General features: G+C 35.7%; 1 protein-coding gene across 5 annotated transcripts in view; it reads left to right on the top strand.

Moving 5' to 3' along the window:
• NR3C1 (nuclear receptor subfamily 3 group C member 1) overlaps positions 1-20,117 on the top strand; it is a 162,037-nt gene extending 141,920 nt beyond the window's left edge. For all 5 annotated transcript variants that reach the window (XM_072400905.1, XM_072400908.1, XM_072400907.1 and 2 more), the window contains exons 7-9: positions 4,414-4,544; positions 5,604-5,761; positions 7,868-20,117. In XM_072400905.1, coding sequence (XP_072257006.1) covers positions 4,414-4,544; positions 5,604-5,761; positions 7,868-8,020 — 442 coding nt within the window. In that variant the 3' untranslated portion in view covers positions 8,021-20,117. The remainder of the gene's footprint in view (positions 1-4,413; positions 4,545-5,603; positions 5,762-7,867) is intronic.
• The last annotated feature ends 890 nt before the right edge of the window (positions 20,118-21,007 follow it).

Here is a 21,007-nt window from a genome sequence, read left to right as displayed (position 1 = left end):
TGTGACGGAGCAAGGACCACATTAGAAAAGGCCATCACCTCTATTGACTGTGTAGAAGCTGTAGCTCATTGAGACATGAATGGATGAACGAAATTCACACTTTCCATACGTACTATCTAGTGAAACCACATAAAAGGGAACGGGCTTGGTGGAATCCGCGGGAAAATACATAATTTTTTTTATCATTTGTGGATATCTAGCAAGTGCTATCACAGTTAAATATGTGTATTTGTTTCACATAAATACATACATTTTTATGGGTCTAGAATACATACCAAGTGCTATCAGAATAAAATATCTGTATTTTTTGAAGAGAAATATATAATCTTTTAAGGCCTTTTGGATAGATACCGAGTGCTATCAGAATTAAATATCTGTATTGTTTGTAGAGAAATGCATAAATTTTCATGGCTTTAGGGATAAATAGCAAAGTGGGATCAGAACTAAATATCCGTATTTTATGGAGAGAAATATAGAATTTTTTATGGTCTTTTGGATCGATACCAAGTGCTATTGGAATTAAATATCTATATTTTTGGGAGAGAAGTACAGACATTTTTATGGGCTTGGAGATATAAAAGAGATAAACAGGGACCAGAATTTAATATCTGTATTTTTTGGAGAGAAATACCGAATATTGGTTTTAGGATAGATACTAAGTGCTATCATAATAAAATATCTGTATTTTTTATCTATAAATACAGAAATGTTTATGTTTTTTGTGATAGATTGCAAGAGGTATCTTAAATTATGATACCTGTTGCAAGCTATCACAAAAGCCAGAAAAAATTCTATATTTATCCATAAAAAATACATATTTCATTCTGATAGCACTTAGCCATCCAAAAACCCATAAAATTTTCCTGATTTCTGTAAAAAAAATCACTGACACAGGCCTGATCCCTGCTGATCATCCTGAGAGCCTCTTAAGGTTACAATACAGTGCAAAAGTCCTCAATTTGCAGCCACTCCACAGGGCTGAAGAAAGGTACTGTAGGTATAGGTCTGAAACGAACAGACTCTGCCACGTAATCCATCATCGCTTTCTGTTGTTCAGCCAGCCTCTACAGCATGTAAAAGGTGGAATTCCAACGTGTGACCACATCACGAATTAACCGGTGCACTGGCAGGTTGAGATTTCGCTATAAATCTGGCACTGGCTGTGTACAACCGGTGGAAATGCGCTGACAACATTCTGGCCCTCAGCAACAGCGGCTGGAGGCCTGAGTAATTCCTAAGGAAGCGCTGTCCTATAAGGTTAATGACGTGAGCCAGGCAAGGTACATGTGAGTTTCCCACAACGCAGGGCTGCCAGCATATTGGCCCCATTGTCACACACAACCTTGCCTGGCTGAAGTCTGTTGGGAGTTAGCCATATGTCCTCCTGCTCCCAGAAGGCACTTAGAATGGCTGCGCCCATGTGGCTGAGGAAATTCAGGCTTCGCAACTTTAGGACTGCATGGCAACGACTAAATTGTGCACCAAAATAGCAAACTGCAGGTTGTTGCTGGTGGTGAACAGATGCTGCTGAGTGGGAGGTGCTGGGTCTCCACGGCAAAGTGTCCCTGGAGGAAGAGGTTGAGGCATAAGAGTCAAAGGAGGAGGTGGAAGTGGAGGTTGAGGAGAAGATTGCATGGGTGGGATGTGCTCTGGGTGGAGGTAGGTATGCAGGCCTTGCTGCAGCTGCATCTTCCCCTGCTGCCACCAAAGTTACCCAGTGAGCTGTAGAAGAAAATATATCTTCCCACTCCATGCTTGCTCGACCAACCAATGCAAAGCAGGAACACATTTTTTTTTCAAAATACTGTCACTTAGGCATAACGTACTGTGGGTTCGCGCAGAGAAATGAGTAACGGAACACATTGGAATCCACCAGCCGGTACAGAAGGAGCTCAAACGCAATCAGTTGTGCAATTGCCGCATTGATTAGCTTTGTTTTGGGGTCCTTTGAGTCATATTTCATCTTGTGCTCCAGCATCTGGGGGATGGAAGGTTGGATGCTGCTTAGGCATAACGTACTGTGGGTACGAGCAGAGGAATGCGTAACGGAACGCATTGGAGTCCAACAGCCGGTAAGGGAGGAGCTCTAACGCAATTAGCCGTGGTAGCAGTCTGCGGTTGTTGAGGCATAGCTGTGGTGACAGCTTACGACGAACGACTATGACTTGCCTTACTGGTACGTGAAGATTGCAGAGTGTGGGCAGCTTTTACCCTCTTCCTCCCTCCTCCCCTTTGAGGGCTCTCTGCAACCTCCTCCTCCTTTCTGCCCACGTTGATCTCCTTGTTCGCCCCATGTCGGATCAAGGACATCATCATCAGAAGAGACAGTTTCCCCATATGTGCCGAAAGGAGGTAGCGGCCTTTTGGAGCCAGTTTGAATTGGCTTGTCTGGCTCTGAGTGTTCGGGTGAAAAGTAAGTGGGGGGAAAGCCTGTGAACTGACTCTCTTCGTCAAATGAGTAAAACAACTGAGCATCTTAAAGGAATGCTTGTAGCTCCGCCTCTTCAACCCCTTGGTGGGACTCCTCCACACAAGACTCTTCTGCTGTACACAAGACTTTCCAGCCGCTGATGAACCAGGAGGAACAGGTGTATCATGGACTGTTTGGGACACTTGTGAGGCCTGTGTCTGGGACTAGTATGAATAGGGGATACAATCACTTGACCCAGGCTGGGTCATGTACTCTACTACCTCTTGTTCATGCTGTGGTAATAATGGACGCCCACCACCAACAGCAGTGCTTCTTGCTCTTGGGTCTGCAGCTAAAAACAAACTCATACTGCTTTGCTTGCCACCCCTGCCAAAGCTGCCCCTTCCTCTTTGGCCAGACAGTGTAGAATTTTTTGTGGCTTGACACCCTGCAAAATACTTTGTAGCTAATATGCTTCAGTGGAAATTTGTACAGTAAGTGGATTGTTTTTTTTTTTTTTTTTTTTTTTTTTTTTTTGGGGGGGGGGTTGACACCAAAGTGCAAGTGCGCTGTGTGTGTTGTATGCAGCACTTTCCTTTAGTGGTGACGCTTGTAATATGCAGCACAGTATACAAACTATATACTGCAGTATACACTGTGTGTGTATGTCTCTCAGTACAAGTGTGATACTGTGCACGCAATCAGGGAGGGTACACTGCCTCTGGCTGCGTGTATGTAACACACTGACTGACTATACATCTATCTATCAATGTATCTATCTATCTAGCTAATAGTGAAACACTCTACCTACCTGAGTACAGTAGATTTCAGGACTGCACCAATACAGTACAATCCAACAATCTATCTGACTAATAGTGTGAGTGTGACAAAGTCTAGCTAAGTAATGCACTTTTTTTTTTACTTTGACAAAGCAAGCCAAGCAGCACTGAAAGGTTGTGATGCTAGGAAACCTCTGCCAGGAGTGGTAAATGCAGGCACGCCCTGGCCTTATATAGGCCTATGGCTGCCTGTGTGCCATGGGCCAATCGGCTGCCTGCCACAACAAACATGGAGGAGAGCATACCTGCTGTTATTGGGGGGCCCTAGGTATTATGGGGGAGGTCCCTAGGCATTGTGGGAGGGCCGAATTTAGGGCTTCGAATCCAATAAAATTCGGGTTGTGACGACCCGAATTCGAACGGTCATATTCGGGTCGAACATTAGGACGACCCGAATTCGAACAACAACACTACCCATTCGTATGTAGGAGTCATCCGTATGTCAGATGTCCTCATTCCGGGGACTACCTGTATTTAGATTTATCTTCATATTACATCTTTTTGTTCAATCTAAAAGCGAATATACACTAAACTTTTATTGCATCTGCTCAACCTAAATTGGTCGTATTAAACCCTATATGTATGTTTCTGAACTTTTTATCGTCATGCTGTATTCTAACCTACATCTGATAAAACTTGTTCTCTAAAGCATGTATCCTTTAACTTCTGTTCCTAGCATTATGTTTTAGTCTCCTATTTATTATAATTGTATTAATTGTTCAACATGATTTGAGGTCACTGTAAAAGCTGAGAAAGCAAAGGCTTCATAGAATAAAAACATTGGCTATAATAATTCGTTTAAACTCTTATCTGTTTTCCACTATGTATGAGGAGTATGAAAGCAATTGGACAGATTTAGGGATTGTTGGGATATAAAAGCTTCTAGCCCATAGTGTTCTGAGACAAACAGTATGTCTTACATTGCAGAAACCTAAATTCATTCTAACAGTACAAATTAACAATGTGTAATGTACAAATCCACTTCTGAAATAACATCGATCTAATCAGTATTAAGAAAAATCTATACCAATACCACATATGTAACATTTCTTAAAGACAAATCTACACCTTCTCAGAATATTCATGTGTGATTTTTACTTTGACTATGATAAAATACTTCTTCAGAAATAGCAGCAGTTTAATTTCTCCCCTTTTATTTCATAGGGAGAGGATGAATTTACCATACATGCAGGAGCGATTTCAAGATATGTTTAGGATTGTCAAAGAGATGACTCGTCTCCAGATTTCATATGATGAATACCTCTGCATGAAGACTTTGTTACTCCTTTGTACAAGTAAGTGCTTTTTTTTTTAATAGGAAAATCGATCATAGAATATTTTGCATGCATTAATTTTGTATACATTTATTCAGAACACAAAATGATGTAACTATGATTTAGATTACCAAAAGTCTTCATTGGATAAAAATTATATGTTGCTAACAGCGAAGAAATTTTTCTATTTTTTTGTTCACAAAGGCTGGAAACAAACACAAAATTGAAAAGTGAGTTTTTACATCTTTGCATTATATGTTAGGGATATAGTGAATCTAGGTAAGGAAAATATTGTACGAATACACATTAATTAATAGTACAGTAGAGTCCTGCCAGTTCTGCCAGAAAGGGTACTTGTTTCATCGTTACAGCGATATGTCTAATGTGGCATGTCCATGATCTGTGAATACATTTCTTTAGTTAAAAGCTTGCTATTTTAATTGCTTTATCATAATTTCTGAAAAAAAGCTACACTGACAACCATTTATGATAAAATCACCCTTTTTGTAATAAAAAATGTTCCTTGATGTGCAAGTGGCAGGAAGCAGACATCCTTGTAATCTCCAGCTGTGAAAAAAGAACCTCCTCTTTATTTTAAAGCTATTGGCATGTTCCACGAATAAGTCTGTTGTATGATATAATACAAAACCTGGGAGTGGGCATTAAGAAGGCATAAAGAGACCAAATAGTACTGTTGAATCTGTGCCCTTCTCCTATTTGCATGTTATGGCAATACAGGAAACCATATAATCTGGTGATGGTTTAAATAAAATTTGTGGCTGAGTAGCTGAAAAATAATTGTTTGAGAAAGATAATTTACACACACACACACACACTTCTTTATATGAAACCAATACTTTACACACCAAAAAAATGGATAATACAGCTGTTGCCTTCAGATCCTTTCCTGAATATTTAAAGGGTGTCCAAACCTAAATACAACATGAAGAGAGAGGGAGCATGAGTCTCTTTGCAATTAAAAAATAAATTTAGAAAAAAAATATACTGGGGGAAAAAGTAACCTTCATAAGAGTAATTTCTGCTTTGTACCCACTAAATGTGTTTTATCCTTTTTTATAGTTCCTAAGGATGGCCTAAAAAGCCACTCACTGTTTGAGGAAATTCGTATGACATATATTAAGGAACTTGGAAAAGCCATAGTTAAGAGGGAAGGAAATTCTAGTCAAAACTGGCAGCGATTTTACCAACTGACAAAATTAATGGATACAATGCATGAGGTAAGTCAGTCTTTCTGGTTGTATCATTGGGGGTCTGTTAGAAAGGAAAGTATCTCAGATTTCTTTCCACAGTAGTAGTGACAGACTAAACTAAAGCAAGAAAAGGTTCCATCAACTGTATTGTTTGAGGCTACATCCTGAATGCAACATATTAATTACTTTGGCCAGAAAAAGGAAGTAAGAGAAAATTCCCAAAACAGCAATAAATATTTACCAGATTTCAACCCAGTCTCTATTCTGTCCAAATACTAAAATATAAACAAACACTTTTTTTGCATAAAATTGTTTTCAGAAAGCAGAAAGATGGTAACTGTCGGTATGGAAAACAACTTTTCTTTTGGAATAGTGATTTAAGTCAATTTTACAGTTCAATAAAATATCCAGGTAGATGAGTATAGCGTAGAGGCATGTGTATGTTTATAGTACATTAAGGTGACATTTATTTAGATGATCACCAATTGTTTTAATAGATTTAGTTTTCTTTGTAAAGGTGTTTATTTTTAGATGTAACTTTTCTTCTGTAATCTTTAAAAAAATATTTTTAATAAAAAAACAGTGTTCCCCCTACAATTTTTTTTTCATCTGCGTGGGAAAAAGCTGTAGGCAGCTCCTAATTGTGACCCAAGTTTTCAGTGACCACACTAAAACAGTGGTTACCTAAAAGTGCTGGGTAGTGCACCTGGCTTAAAGGGACTGGGAAAATCACTGCTCATATTAGCATGTAAAGTTTGGCTTTTATTTTCCAGGAAACTGTTGACAGCATTTCATTGCTGTGTCTTGGCACATGCCTAAATCTAGGTAATAACAGGAGTCCTTCCCCCTTGATTTTGTCAGCTGAGACCGGGCCATGTAGCAGAGCTGCTGGCAACAGTTGTTTCAGTAATGACTGTTGTGTTTATAGCATCAATTATTCTTAAAATGTATTCAAAAACAGTGACATTGTAGCTAGCAGCATCCAATTAAAATGTCTTTAGCTAGTTCTTTTTGCAATTTGTTTTAGCTGGTACTAGTCTAATGGTATATTAAGCACTTATTTCTAACCGAATTTAATACATTTTATTTTCTCACTTTTTGGCCTTTAAAATTTGTAAACAATTGGATAACATAACCAAAAAAAATATGATTTGTCCTAAAACAAAGATATGTATCACATCTCTTGTCAAACATTCAAATATTTTTTTAGACTTTGGATAGAGTGTGGGCAAATTAGAACCAGTTTTTTAACTGTTATTCAGCACTCAGTTAGAGCTTGTTTCAGACTTCGCTGCTTAAAGCTGCACCTTTTCAACTGTTATGCTGTAATTCACAGTGTTTGATAACCATGTCCGTGTCATGCATTGAGTGCGGTTAGGATGCGGCGACCGTGTGGCTAGAAGTGACATGTTGCTTTTAGGAAACTGGACCGCAATCCACAATAACTTCAGTTATGTGCAGAAACACAGAACAAAACTTGTTTACTACAGCTGCGCCTACAATAAAATGCTGCAGTTAAATTACAAGTCTGAAATGGTCCCTACTTTCACTTTTTTTCCCATTGACAACCTTTTTTTTTTATCAGAAAGGAAATAGAGGAACTCTTGAACAGCAACACGAGAGAAATAAGAACCCCAAGTGGGGTATCTCTGTTGCAGATTTTTCTTTACTTTCTGTCCACTGAAACCATTGTAAGCAGGACAACAATTTAAAAATAGATTGCTGTAATAGTCATTGATAGCAGTAAAACTGGACAATATTTCTGTCTTGATACTTTTTAATTTAGGTCCAGTAAGGAGGTGCAAACTTTTTGGAATGCCTAGTCTTACAGGCCCATGTAATAAAGCAACAGAGCACTGAAGAAAAGTCATTCATGCTAAATGGTAAAACCTCAGACCACTGAAAATGATTCTAGGGGATTGATCTTGATTGCTGTAAATTACAGATTATAATAAAAATCATATTGTAATCTGGTTTGTCTGAAACAAAGGTGTTCCCATTACAGTATATTATTAGAATATTGCACACACTGAAACATTGATTTTAAGATTCTGTGGTCTAAATTTCAACTGCGTCTGCCATGGAATAAACAGCAGGAGAAAATTTCTATAAAAATGTGTCTTTCTTTTGTAGGTGGTTGAAAATCTTCTAGCCTTTTGCTTCTATTCCTTCACGGACAAATCGTTGAGTGTTGAGTTTCCAGAAATGTTGTCGGAAATTATCAGCAATCAGATACCAAAATACTCATCTGGAAATATCAGAAAACTTTTATTTCATCAGAAGTGACTGCCTTACTAAAATTATATATAAATATATAAGCATAAAAAAGTTGCCTTAAGGAAAGAATAAGTCAAATTATAGCTTTTACTGTATTGAAACAGCAAAATCAGACTTGGTAATTGTCCTTGCAACAGTGTACCTAATGTAATTATGCACTACAGTTTATGTGGTTTACAGAGGGCCAAGATTTGGACTATTAAAAATTCATCATTTCACTCCTATGACTGAAATGGGAAGAATAAGAGATGATTAAACCAGTCTGCATTGTGAATAATCTGGTAGCAATTTTTGCTTTGGATAGATTTGTTTTGCTTTTTTTATTATTATTATTATTATTTTCCTGTTGGGTGTTTTCTGCTTTTTCCTGTTAGAAAAAGCTAGAATTTGGTTGATGCATGGAATCGGCTGAACGTTTACAAGCATAAAGCAAAAAGGGAAGTTGTGCCTTTTTTTAAGCTACTGTTTGAATCTAGCAGTTTCTCTCAGTTTTTACAAATGGACTTTCTATCTTCTTTTCCTTACATCATATTTTTCCTATTGTACAGATTTGGTCCTTTTTAAGACTGGGGCAGCTCACATCTTTCTTAACACAAATGAAAGAAACTGTAATTCTTACAATGTCTGCTTTCATAACTTCTCTAACCATATTGCTAAACTGGCTACTTAGCATGTTTGTGTACTTATCCACATGTATGATGAAGTTCTATGGCCAAATTATTTGTTAGGTTTTGAATAGAGTACCAGCCAGTGTCCTGCTACAGGGAATCTCTCCTGCCTTCTGGTTTAAAATCTTTATTATCTATTGAATAATATATAAATGATTTAATGATTAAAAAAAATTGCCCATTGCAGGTTTGAGCCCTGCTATTGTAGAATCAGAATGTAAGGGATTTTTTTCAAAAAGGAGGGTCCTATTTTTCCACAAAAGGTTTCCCTATACCTGTTTCAAATGTGCCATAATTTGCTCAGAGATGCAATGTTCGAAGCTGCTGTAGCCGTTTCATAGCTTGCCTATGTGTATGCTTTTATTAGTAAAATGTAAGATAATATTGAAAACGTACATGATTTTATTAGCCATTCACTTTAGATTTTTTCAGATAAAATAAATATTTTTACTTTATCAGGGTCACTACAAAACCACTTTACCGCAGGGTCATAAATGAAAAAAATATATATAAAAACGTTTGACTTGGTAAAAGGAAAAAAAAGTGTCAAGCTTCATTAATGTGTACAAATAGTTTAAAGCTAGTTTAATAATATACTTATGTATGCCATATTGGTATATTCAGACATTTGGACAGAAAAATGAAAGGGCTACTGCAGCTTGAAGTAATCTGTAGTATCATTAAAAGCTTTAAATAATGTATAAGAAAAGTTATTGTGGTAAGGCTTCAGCTTTTTTTGATTGGACGGTTTTACATGACAGCAGTTCAGGGCTAGTGCTTAACTGAAAGTGTCTGTCACAGATTGTCAAACCTAAATGGGTTTTTAAAGATAGTGTTCAGTAAATTCTCTATGTAAACTATGTTTAATGCATTATTCTAATGTTTTATGGTGTGATGTTTCTCAAAGGAAAAAAAACTGGACTATAAGCACTTAGGTATTTTAGTAATATGTGTTGGTATCTCCTTTTTCTAGTTCTTGAAATAGGATGTTTTCCTAGGTAGACTTCAGGGCTCATTCCATCTAGACCTGAGCTGTCACATGATCTCCACATGATGGTATAGACTTAATTCTCCCTCACTGTAAAGGTATTAAGTAGAGAAGAAAACACTTTTTTTTTCTACACAAAGCTCATTGAAATTCCAGGGGCACAAATTCTTTTCAACTTTATACAGTTTTATTGCATGGAAAGTTTTCGTATTTGTTTTTAAAAGCAAACTTTTCAACTTTTTACAGGTTTCACAGAAAAATGACTGTCTGTGAAAAAAAAACAATTCCTAATATTTTTGTCAAGAAAAGATAATACATTTTTAGGTACAAGTGCAATGTGTATGCTCATATTCTTTAGGTAAGGAACTCTCATGAATGAATTTCTCAGGATTTACGTAGTCCCAACACCTCCCCACTTCTCTACCTCCTGGGTCTTTAGTTGAAAGGTCTTGAAATTTGGAAAACAATGTTCCCTATGAAAAAAAAAAAAAAATTGTGAACCATAAATAGTCTACTTACTAGTCCTGTGGACAATATTCAGAGCACTTTTTTTTAGCTTGTACTTATTTTTGAAGGCACTATCAAAGCACTGGGAAGAAATGTATCCTAAAATCTAAATCGTTTATTTGCCCTAGTAGAATTGGCCAACTTTGCTGCCATTTGGCTGTTGTATTTTATACCCCATTTTCTTTTTTCATGTAATTGACCTACTGTTTGGTAATGTCCAAAACTCTGTAGTGCATATTTTAGTTTAATTAGTGTTAAAGATGCAAGTCTTTTCCCCCTAAGATTATGTGTTCTGTTTGGGAATCATTAATGCCTTAAGGTAGGGTATCACGTTATTAGCTGTTTCAAGTGCATTGTATATTGTGAAATGTCAGCTAATGAAACAGGGATTCCACTTTAATTCTAAATATAAGTTAGAAAGGTATATTTTTTTCGGAGCCTCACTGTGACGTTTCTATGCCCAAGATGCCCATTTTCCTGTCTGTTTCGATGTGTTTGTAGAGTGTAAGAAGATTTGTAAGATAGTTTTGAACAACATCAACAACAGGCAGCATAGCTGTTGGCATGAACTCTCGCAATGTTCACAGAGGGGCTGGGAAAAAATAGAATTTTTCCCACACAGTTCTGTTATTTATTTCTAATCTTCATTTTTGGAAAGTTCTTTAAATGCACTAGCTTCAAAGAATTTGTAGGACTCTGGAATGCTTTTCACTATTATGCCTTCAGCCTTTAAAAGATCAATGTGTAAAGTAAGCTTTTTGCATTGAGCAGCTTTAAAGCAACCTTTTTGTTTCAGTGTAGGGATGCCTACCAGAATATATTTGGGAATGCTGCTTGTCACTTTTAAAATAGCTTCTAAAAAAGTTGAACTGACTTACGTTTCTAGTATCAGTGCAGAAAGTATGTTTGTAGTGTGTTCAAATGGACAGTCAATATTCCCGCTAATATTTAATATCCCCAAAATGGAGCTGAAGAGTGGTTTAAAAAGTTTAAGCGAACTGCAGTACACATGCCTCTTATACAGGCTAAAGCATGTATGTACAAAGCCTAAACATATTGAATTTCATTAAACATATGCTACCTAGCAAGTCCTTCCTTGTATAAAGGCCACTTTAGAATACCAAATCCAATGCTCACACAAACAAGTGTGCATATTTCAGGGTTATTTTTTATTCCTTAGAGCATTACATTACATTATAGGGTGGCCTCCCATCTATAGTATTGGATTTTCTGTCATTGTAGAATTCAGCTTCTTTTATGACTTTTTTAGTTTTGTTGTTCCTTTAACCCTTTTATGCAGATTTGTAATATACTTGTCCTAATAATATTGTCCAAAAGTTGGCAAAACTTCTCTAATATGTAACAGTATCAAAGTCTCATACCATCCTAATATAAAACTATTAAAAATCAGTTACAAGAGAAGCCTATAAAATCAGGGAAGCTGCGATTCTATACAAATGACAAAAGCTTTAATCTCAAATTATTAACTAAACAATGAATGTATGAATAGTGTGTGTGTGCTTTCTATGATATATCAAAAAACTGGCCAAAAAGCATAAAGTTAGTAAAGCATGGTGATAGGCTGGCAACAAGATAAGATTTTGTCCTACAATACAACGGACATGGTTTTAGGATGCCCTTGTTTAGATGTATCTACCATATTATCATTTCATGAACCTAAAGCAGGCCTGAACTAAACATTTTTACTTTACATAAAAATGTAAACAAACCATTTATATAAGCTAAAAATTCGATTTATTCTTTTAAGTGCATCACCCTTTTGTTTTGTTTTTTGTTATTAAAAAAAAAAAAAAAAAAAGGTGCAGCACCGCGGCGATTAAGACAGAATGAGAGCCTTCGAGGATACCTATGTCATGCATAGTGAGATCGGCAATCTTTTCCTTCATCTACGTCACCCGATCTCCTGCCTGTGCAGTGCGAGATCAGGTGATGTACAAAGAAAAGCCCAGAGGAAGCGCCGGGCCACAGAACGATACCAGAATGACGCGGGACCCAAACGAAGAAACCTCTTGATGGATCGACAGATCTGCAAGATCAAAGGTAAATGTGTTTTTTGGGGGTTTTATTGCGCTTTTCCGCTTTAAAAGAAAAATCATTAAATTCGCTTTAAAAGCCCAAAATACATTTTCAGTCCAACTAGTAAATCCCATCTGCTTCTCCAATAAGAGTATTGCTGATCTATGGCGCAGTTATGTTGCATACACCAAATGGCCACCAGATTGTACAACAAAAGGGAACTGTGCTGGTTTCAGCAGTCAGCTGAAATATACTAGAACAGAAATATAGGTGAATAGTGCCTTTAAGATTGTTCTTGCCTAACGAAACGATGATTTATGTGGAACACCCATCTAAAATCTTTCTTTAGTTTAGAAAACCTTGATGAACATTTTGTTTTTGTCACATTTGTATTGATATCTGTGTTCCAGCTGGGCATTTCTCTTTACTTTGTGTTGTGATGACACCCACAGGATATAGCCATTGTATGAACTTGCCCTTGCATGTTCTCAGTATGTAATGCTATGGGGAATCCACTAGGGAGCCAATTGCAGTGCCAATAGCCAAGGGAATACATGAAAAAGGCATACATAATTTATTTTTTTTCACCAGACCAGACCCCCCCCCCCCCCCAAGCAACAATAATCTGAAAGAATCTACTGATCATCCACATAAACAAAGTTATTGATAGTGTGCCATTTCAATTATTTTTTTTTTTCCAATAGCAGTGTAACCAAAAAAAAGATCTGTTGTCAAGTCTTTTTGGTTGAGGGATGTAAGAGTTTAAGGTAATCATCATTTTTTGAGTTAGCTCATTGCTACCCCATTAACACTGACTGCACATAATATTCTGTGTCTGCATTCAGTTTACAATATAAAGGCTTTATTGCACGTAGTGAATGTACCAGGTGTTCTTCCTATAGCAAGCTGTGGCAGGCATACTTGAAAGGTGGTTTCATTGTGCGGTGAACATGACGAAAACTGCAGGTCAGTTTAGTCATGGTTTAGTTAGGGTTTTCAGTAAATCAGTGTAATCAGGGCCTCCACATGGATATTGCTTGCATCATACCTTCCTTCCTTTTTTCCTTGCATTTTCTGGTCTAGATGGTTTTGCATCTGGATAGGCAGTGTTATCCTGTACACGGGAAATAGGAAAATAATTGGAAGCAATTATTTGTGTGAGCTTTTCAAAAGAAAAAATAAACTAATAATAAGTAAAAGAGTAATAGGTTGCCAAACATTTCATGTTCTTGTGTTCAAGTTATGTTCGTGGCGAAAGATATTTATAGTGATTTTAAAATTTATATCTGCTGGTCGAGGGAAGATTTGAATGAATGATATTCACTCAATGATATTCGCTCTTTAATACATTAGGTATAATATGAAGTCATGCGTTAACTTAAAAGCCAAAGCCCTCCTGCCATCAAAAATCCTAAAATATTTCAAGCTAATGTTCTAAAAAAGATAATTTTCAGTCTTCATAAATAATTCCAATTCCTGTCTCTGAATATGTTCTTAAGAGTGTTTTGTGTGTGTCAGATGTGACAGGCTACATTCAAGGAAGGAAAGATAATAACACTTTGCTGAGTAATGCTGTTTAGCCTATATACTACCATTTTGCCCATGAGGGTCATGAGGATGCTTGGCAACATGTCAGGAATACTGTCTAAGCCTAGCATGTAAATGAGGCCAGATAGAGAGACTAAAAGATGGCTGTGTACCTGTATGATCAGATTTCCTTTTTTTAGAACATTGACTAATCTAAGAAATTAGCACATCACTTTAGCATAGGACTGAGACCAAAGGTTTCTGAAATCATGGTTGTTGATAGACAAGACAATTGATTATTTATCTGATAGAGTTAACATTTGACAATATAAACAAAAACGACATAAAAAAAATCTTAATGTGACTCATAGCTATTCCCATTATGCATATGGCTTTACCATCTAAAATACATTCGCATACAGATTTTTAGTAAGATCTGTTTCAGCTCTTTCTAGCCAACCTTACATATCAGCTGTAAAAGTCTGCTTAAAATCTGATTTTACTTTTAAAGTATTTCTGTAATTGGGCTGTCATCATCAATTTTTCACAACTGTCCATTGCTTTTTCTCTTTCTGTTGTCTAATGGGGAAAAAATAATTCTAGCCAATATGAAGAAGAAATGGTGTAATTGTATCCATGCAGAACAAGCACACACAGACTTTTTGCTAAACAGTTGTTACACAAATTATTACAATCCTTTATTCATATGTTCATTGGTCATCATTCTTAGAATGACAAGGGTCATTTTAATAATGCTGTAATGTTTAAACAAGATATAGGTGATTTTACATGGAAAGGTTTGATTGTTGTGATTTTGATTGGGAAGATGAGTTTGCTTATTGTCCGGTTTAGCCTCATTTTGTGATCTTTTTTATCCAAGAAACAAACCAAATTAGGGTTTATAGATTTAGACGAAAATGGATCTTTCTGTGTCTAGCCTGAGCTTCATGATTGCACTGATAGCAAGAGAGGTTTACTAGAACCCTGTATACTGATTAATGTGGTATTTGCAAGACCTTGTTTACCAAATAACAAATTCATCTTTTGTTACCCTATATAGGATATTACTAAACAGCCTGATCTGCAATCCTCATGTGAGAACAATTTGCCTTTTCATGCTGTATAAATTACTCAACATTAAAATGACCCAAAAATACATTATATACATTCAGAATATGTTTTAACAGCACTGGTCACTACCACGCCCTCAGGAAAAGATGTTGGCCAAAAAGGCCTTGGATGGGAGTATACATATTTATAAAAATAGGAGGAGAGGGTTTTGAGACAATTTCATCATCTAAATGCATGCAACTTCCCTTGAATACCTATGACTAATTTAGGACCTTTAGTACACCAGAAACATTAGCACAAATTTAACTGAAAAAACAACACATACAGTAAAACATAAACAGACTAATAATATTGTAAGTAGTTTCCTCAATTATGTTTCCCTTTTATTTGAATTAAAATGAAATTCCTTTCAAGTATGGGCCAAAAAACTCTCTATTGTAAGCTAAAGCATGACAATTTATACGGTCATGTGAATCTAAAAACTTTAACAACTTTATAGTAAAATGGCTGAAATCCATCCTATCCCCCACTACTGATAATGTCGGTCTTGGCATTCAGTCACATGATCTCTGTTCAAGCAAACGACAAAAAGGACTTTTGGTCATTTTGCAATTACTACAGAGAACCCAGTGCAGCATTTTGTCCAAGAAAGCCAAGTATTGCAGGTCATTTATTAGTTTTGTTTATGCATAACTTCAAGACTTAACATAGCTTTAAATAAATATGAGTATATGAATAAGTGGGCTCTTATTGTATTACCAAGTATACTAACTGTGCATATAGCTATAAAGTGCATAACTGCATATGATCTGAAGTACTTCATGTGAGAACATGTTTCTGGCATTGTGCCTTACATTTTAAATCAATTTACAGTGCAGTATATTATTGCAAGATTATTTTTGTCATTTACCCTTACATTTATTTTTCCCTTGTTGAGTATTGACTTTTAGCTTTTTAGTAGTATATAAATAGTCACATATCACAGACTGTCATGTACAATAATATTACTTTTGTAATCATTCACATTTACTTGCTTGACACTAATCATTTCAATATGCTGAATATTAGGCTGCAGCTTAGTTATACTAGCATATTATTTCTGGTTGAATATATATTTTTTATTCTGAAATACAGGTTATACAATACTTTTCTGTGTAACAGTCATTTTATTTAGCATGTGGATAGCGGAAATAACTCATGAAAGGTTGCCTGGTGTTTGGAGAGTCTGTTCACTAAAATGCACAAGTTCAGTTTACAAAAATAAAGGTCCTGTGTCAACAAGTTTTAGATTTGAATCAATTCCTTCTGTTCATACCCTTCTGTAATCTTTCAGAATTTATTGACAGGTGTATTTTACCTCCTGACCTGCATTTCACCTGCTTTAAGCACATTTTTCATCCCCATAGACTTTTATGGGCATGTAAAACTCATTTATAAACCCATCAGCACAGGCCTGAATATCGCAGAGGAGTGGAATCAGTATATTCAACTGAAATAGATATGAGTGGAGTCATTCAAATTCCATATACAATACTACCTGGCTCATCTAACAACCCAATTAGCTTTTTTTTTGTTGGGTACATAGCACACAACATTTGTGACCTAACCTCTTCTAACTAGGTCATCTCTATACTTTGTCACCCTGGTTCCCCACAAGTGTCTCCCCAAATGTTTGTCATTGTAAATTCAGCTGCCAATTCCAATAAGAATCTGTGTGATATGCACTCTGACACTTCTAGTTGCTTCCTGTATTTTATTAAAAAAGTTTCTCTTCGCAATGTGTTTATTGAGCTGTTGGGCTGTTTTCATGTGTTCAAGATGATCGCATAACTTAAATTTTGCCAGGGTGTTTACAGTAGCCATTACTAAAAGGCAAGAGTTTCAAGGTAAATTCCTAAAAGTATTTACTATTACTTACCTATGCACTTAATCCCAAAGCACACAGTGACTTTTACATAGAAAGCATATTTTGCAGTTTGATAGTGTTGTACTTTTAAGTCATACATTCTTGAATTTTCATTGCACCTTCTTATATGATTATATCAGAAGAAGCCATATAACAGTAACAAGTGCTTTAACCTCCTGGGCGGTTCATTTCTGTCCGGTTTTATATGTCTAAAAGCGGTACATTGTTTTTCCTGAAAATTTATTTTAATGTATAATATAATAGTATTAGAATATATAGAGTATAAAAAAGCTTGAAACACAAAATTACAAAAAAAAAGTTTATTTTTTTTTTTTAGTTTTAAAAATTTGGTTTTAAAAAATAAATAATATACTCATACTATTATAATATACTGTAAAATAAATGTTCATGAAAGACAATGTACAGCTTTTACACATATAAATCCACTGTATTGCATTCAATACAGTTATTTTGTATTGAATGCAATACAAATGGATTTGAATTTCCTACCACGCCCGTAACAAAACGTCCGCACGCATGGGGTGCAGAGAATGCCGAGCCGGAGAAAGAAAAAGCACCGAAGGACAACGGAGGACACCGGCCAATCAGGTAAGTCTCGATTTTCTAATATTTCCCATAAGTTTAGCTACCTCGAGTGTGACTCGGGGTTACCGCTTCTAGCTTTCTTTTTTCTTCTTTTCCCCAGGAGGGTAATACACTAGTCCAAAGTGATTAGCACCTTGCTATAATTTTATAGCAGTGTACTATGATGTTCAATTAAAAAAAATTTGATCCACTTACCATGCCAAGATTCCCACAATAATAAAGGGGAACTATACTCAAAAAAACAAAAAAAAAAACACCTTAAATCCCTCAGAGCTGACCGATCACTCCGGAGGTGTCTGGCATCTGGTCTCGCGTCATCCTGATATTCATCCCGGAGCCGACCTTCCGGGCACCGCCATCTTCATCTTCTCTTCCTGGTTCATCATCCTACGTCACCCGACCCAGGCTCAAGATCGGGTGACGTAGGATAAAAAAAAAAATTTGCCAATCTCACTGCACATGCAATGAGATCAGAAAATTTTTCTCTTTGAGCAAAAAAGCTCCTTCTGCGCATGCCCTAAAAAAAAAACCTAAAAGTAAAAAAAAAACTGTTGTCTTTAATATGAAAGAAACATTATAGTTGATTTACTAAAGATGGCAAGCCTGTTCAGTGAGCAAAATGTATGTAAATATTACACAGTAAATTATGGCAAATAAGGCCAATCTGTGTTCATGTTGTTGTTGAGATTAGGGTAAGTTAGGGTAAGTGTCACTAGCCGGGTTCACCTAGTGTATCAAAGGTAATACCAATAAAATGGTTGTGTGCCAAAGGCTTTATCTTTTAATGATTGGACTAAACAATGAAAAATATTGGAAGGGAAAGAAAAAGCAGGTTTTTTAGGGCACAAATAAGTTGTTATGTATAAAAACAATGGTAGCTTTATTGGAATATACAGATGAACATTCCAATCAAAAGAGACAGTTTGAATGCTCTATCAATGGAAAGAAAAATATTGGAAGTACAAAATTATTAGAAGGGATCTTAATAAAAGAAATAGATTTGTAAGGGGAAGTATATCACTTTTTTGTCCTTCCTATATATGTATTTCCTTGATATAGAGCATCCAAACTGCCTCTTTTGATTGGAATGTTCACCATGGACCAATAAACGATATACCGCTTTCTTCTAATTGGTCTAATTTTCACATTGTATGCAGTAAGTCAGTACTTAATCCAATCGATTAATTGATAATTATAAAGGTTGTTATGTTTGAAGATACCATGTATATTGAAATGATTTATTATCATAGTTTTAGGGTCTCCTAATTCCCCTGAAGAAGCTCATAGGGGTGAAATGCATCGTGACAGAACCCGCTTCCACACAAGTTTGTCAACCCTAATAATCATATCGAACTATGTGAATAGATTAAATATTCCATACTTTTTTTATCTGTCGTTTTACCTAAAAGTACTATTTTGAACAATATTCTGTATATTCCAAGAAAGCTATCATTGTTTTTATATATAACTACTCATTTATGCCCTAAAAAATGCTTTTTCTTTCCCCTCTCTTATTTTTCATGTTGGGAGACAAATAGAAACATGGTACCTATTTACTATTACACAATTTGGTATGCAAAGTGAGCAAAGCTTTATTGGATTTACTCAAACTGATTTTTTAGTTGAACAGTCTTCATTTATTTAGTAAATTCACTCTATTGGTTTGCAAGTAGCATTGGATACTTTAAACCATAGGACCATGTGTATTTCCTACCCTTAAGGGCTCTCACGCATCACCCCCCCACACACACACACACACACACACACTACCATGCTTTATGAACAAAAACAGATTGCAGTTGTACTATTTAGGTAACCTTCTATAAACTAAGCCTGCTAAATATTTCACTTGTATTTCCTTTAGGAGATGTTGAAAACATGACCTTATAGCCATCCTAGGGATCTGTCTTAGGAAATACTGCCATAAAATACATGATACCTGCATGTGTGTCTTATTTATCTCATGACTGCTGGTGGGAAAAGTTTCATATGTCTGTCTATTAATTGTAGTAACTCAAATCAGTAATTTTTCTATAGTATGTAGTCAATGTTACATGTGTAAGCAAAATTCTAACAAGACTCTTTAAAAAGTTTTATTTTATGTTCATGGAACAGCAGAATTGTAATAATATATAGATGGTTGATAGTTTATGGTCCATTGGCAGGCTTTCTCCCCTTTGATTCACCCCTCTTGTTGTTTTATCTTTTTTTTCATTGCTTGCCAATGTGACTATCAGATTGTTGAAGTTTTAAACAAATAGAGATTATTTCCTTCTGTTTTTAAGGAAATATGTATTTTAAAATGCCCTTTCTTCTACAAAGTAACCCTGCATATATAAACAGATTGAAAGTATGTCAATATTCTATTTTGTATAGGAATAAAAGAATACATTATAATGGTGTAAAACCTTATTAGAAAATAATGGAAAAAAGCATATTTTATATATATATATATATATATATATATATATAAATATATATTATTTTTTTTATCATCACAATAATTGTAAACCCTGTATATGAATTAAAACAGTAACTCTGTTTAAAAAGTTAGGGTTTTTTTATACATGCTGAATTAAAATTCACTTGTAATGTCTTTTATCTTTATTTTGTGAAATGTTGGACTGTAGGGTCTTTTTGTGTGGAACTGTTTTGCGTTTATTTTCTCTTAATTTGCTGTTCGGGTAAAACCAAGTCACATTTGTACAGATGTTGTGGTAGATGTCAAACATCTGCTGCCGCTCAAAATGAAAAGAGACCTTGAAATCACATAATAAAATCCGCTTTTTCATTAAACTATGTCTGAGCTTTCCATTTCTTTTTTCATGTATTTATTTATTTGTTTTTGCATAGCACATTATTTGGTCACTGCATACTTAAGAAAAGTTATGAATGAATAACAATAAAAAAACATTAAAATTCGCAGCACTGAAAATTAAATAGAGGTTGAAAATGACAAACCTGCATAATATACAAGTACAAACAGTGACTTAGCTTACAATGAAAGAGGAAGGGGAGAGTAGAACACAATAAGAGGGGATATGAAGTTCCAAAAAGTGGGGGCAACTCTAGAGAAGCCTTGGGGCTGCACATGGAAAGAGGTTATGAATGTGGAAGTCATTAGTAGATCACTGAAGAGACAGAGATGAGACAAGACCTGTAAAGTGATTTAAAAGTACCTTTAATTTCTTAGATTAAATGAAAGCCTCTGTGGATATTAGCAAAGAGAGGCAGCAAAATGAGTTAAAAGGATAGATAAGTTTAGCTGCCGCATTCATGATAAATTGTAAAGGATGGTTTGGTTAGTGGACAAGAGATATAAACATGTACCAGGAGTTTGGTGGTCATTGGGAACAGGAAGGGGCTTATTTTTGAGATGTGGCACAGAAATGTGGGGAGTAAAGGAAAGTGTGAAATCATCAACACCAAGACCATGTGTCTGTGGGGTGTGAATTGAGAGGGAGATAATATGTTCTGTTTTATCCAAGTTAAATTCATGATGATATGGCTGACAGACAACACAAATAAATTATCTAGAATCAACACCAAAAGAATTCAGGATCTGGAAAAGAAGTGAGTGATTAACAGGGTGATGTCAAATGAAAGTATAGGTGTAGATAGAGTACAGGACAAGGAGAGAAAAGTTACCTTGTGAGTTTGCTTTGAGGAGGTTATTGGCCACTTTG

The sequence above is a fragment of the Pyxicephalus adspersus genome, chromosome 2, assembly GCF_032062135.1.
Source record: "Pyxicephalus adspersus chromosome 2, UCB_Pads_2.0, whole genome shotgun sequence".
NCBI lineage: Eukaryota > Metazoa > Chordata > Amphibia > Anura > Pyxicephalidae > Pyxicephalus > Pyxicephalus adspersus.
Note: the sequence above shows the minus strand (reverse complement) of the source record. Positions and strands in the feature narration are given on the sequence as shown.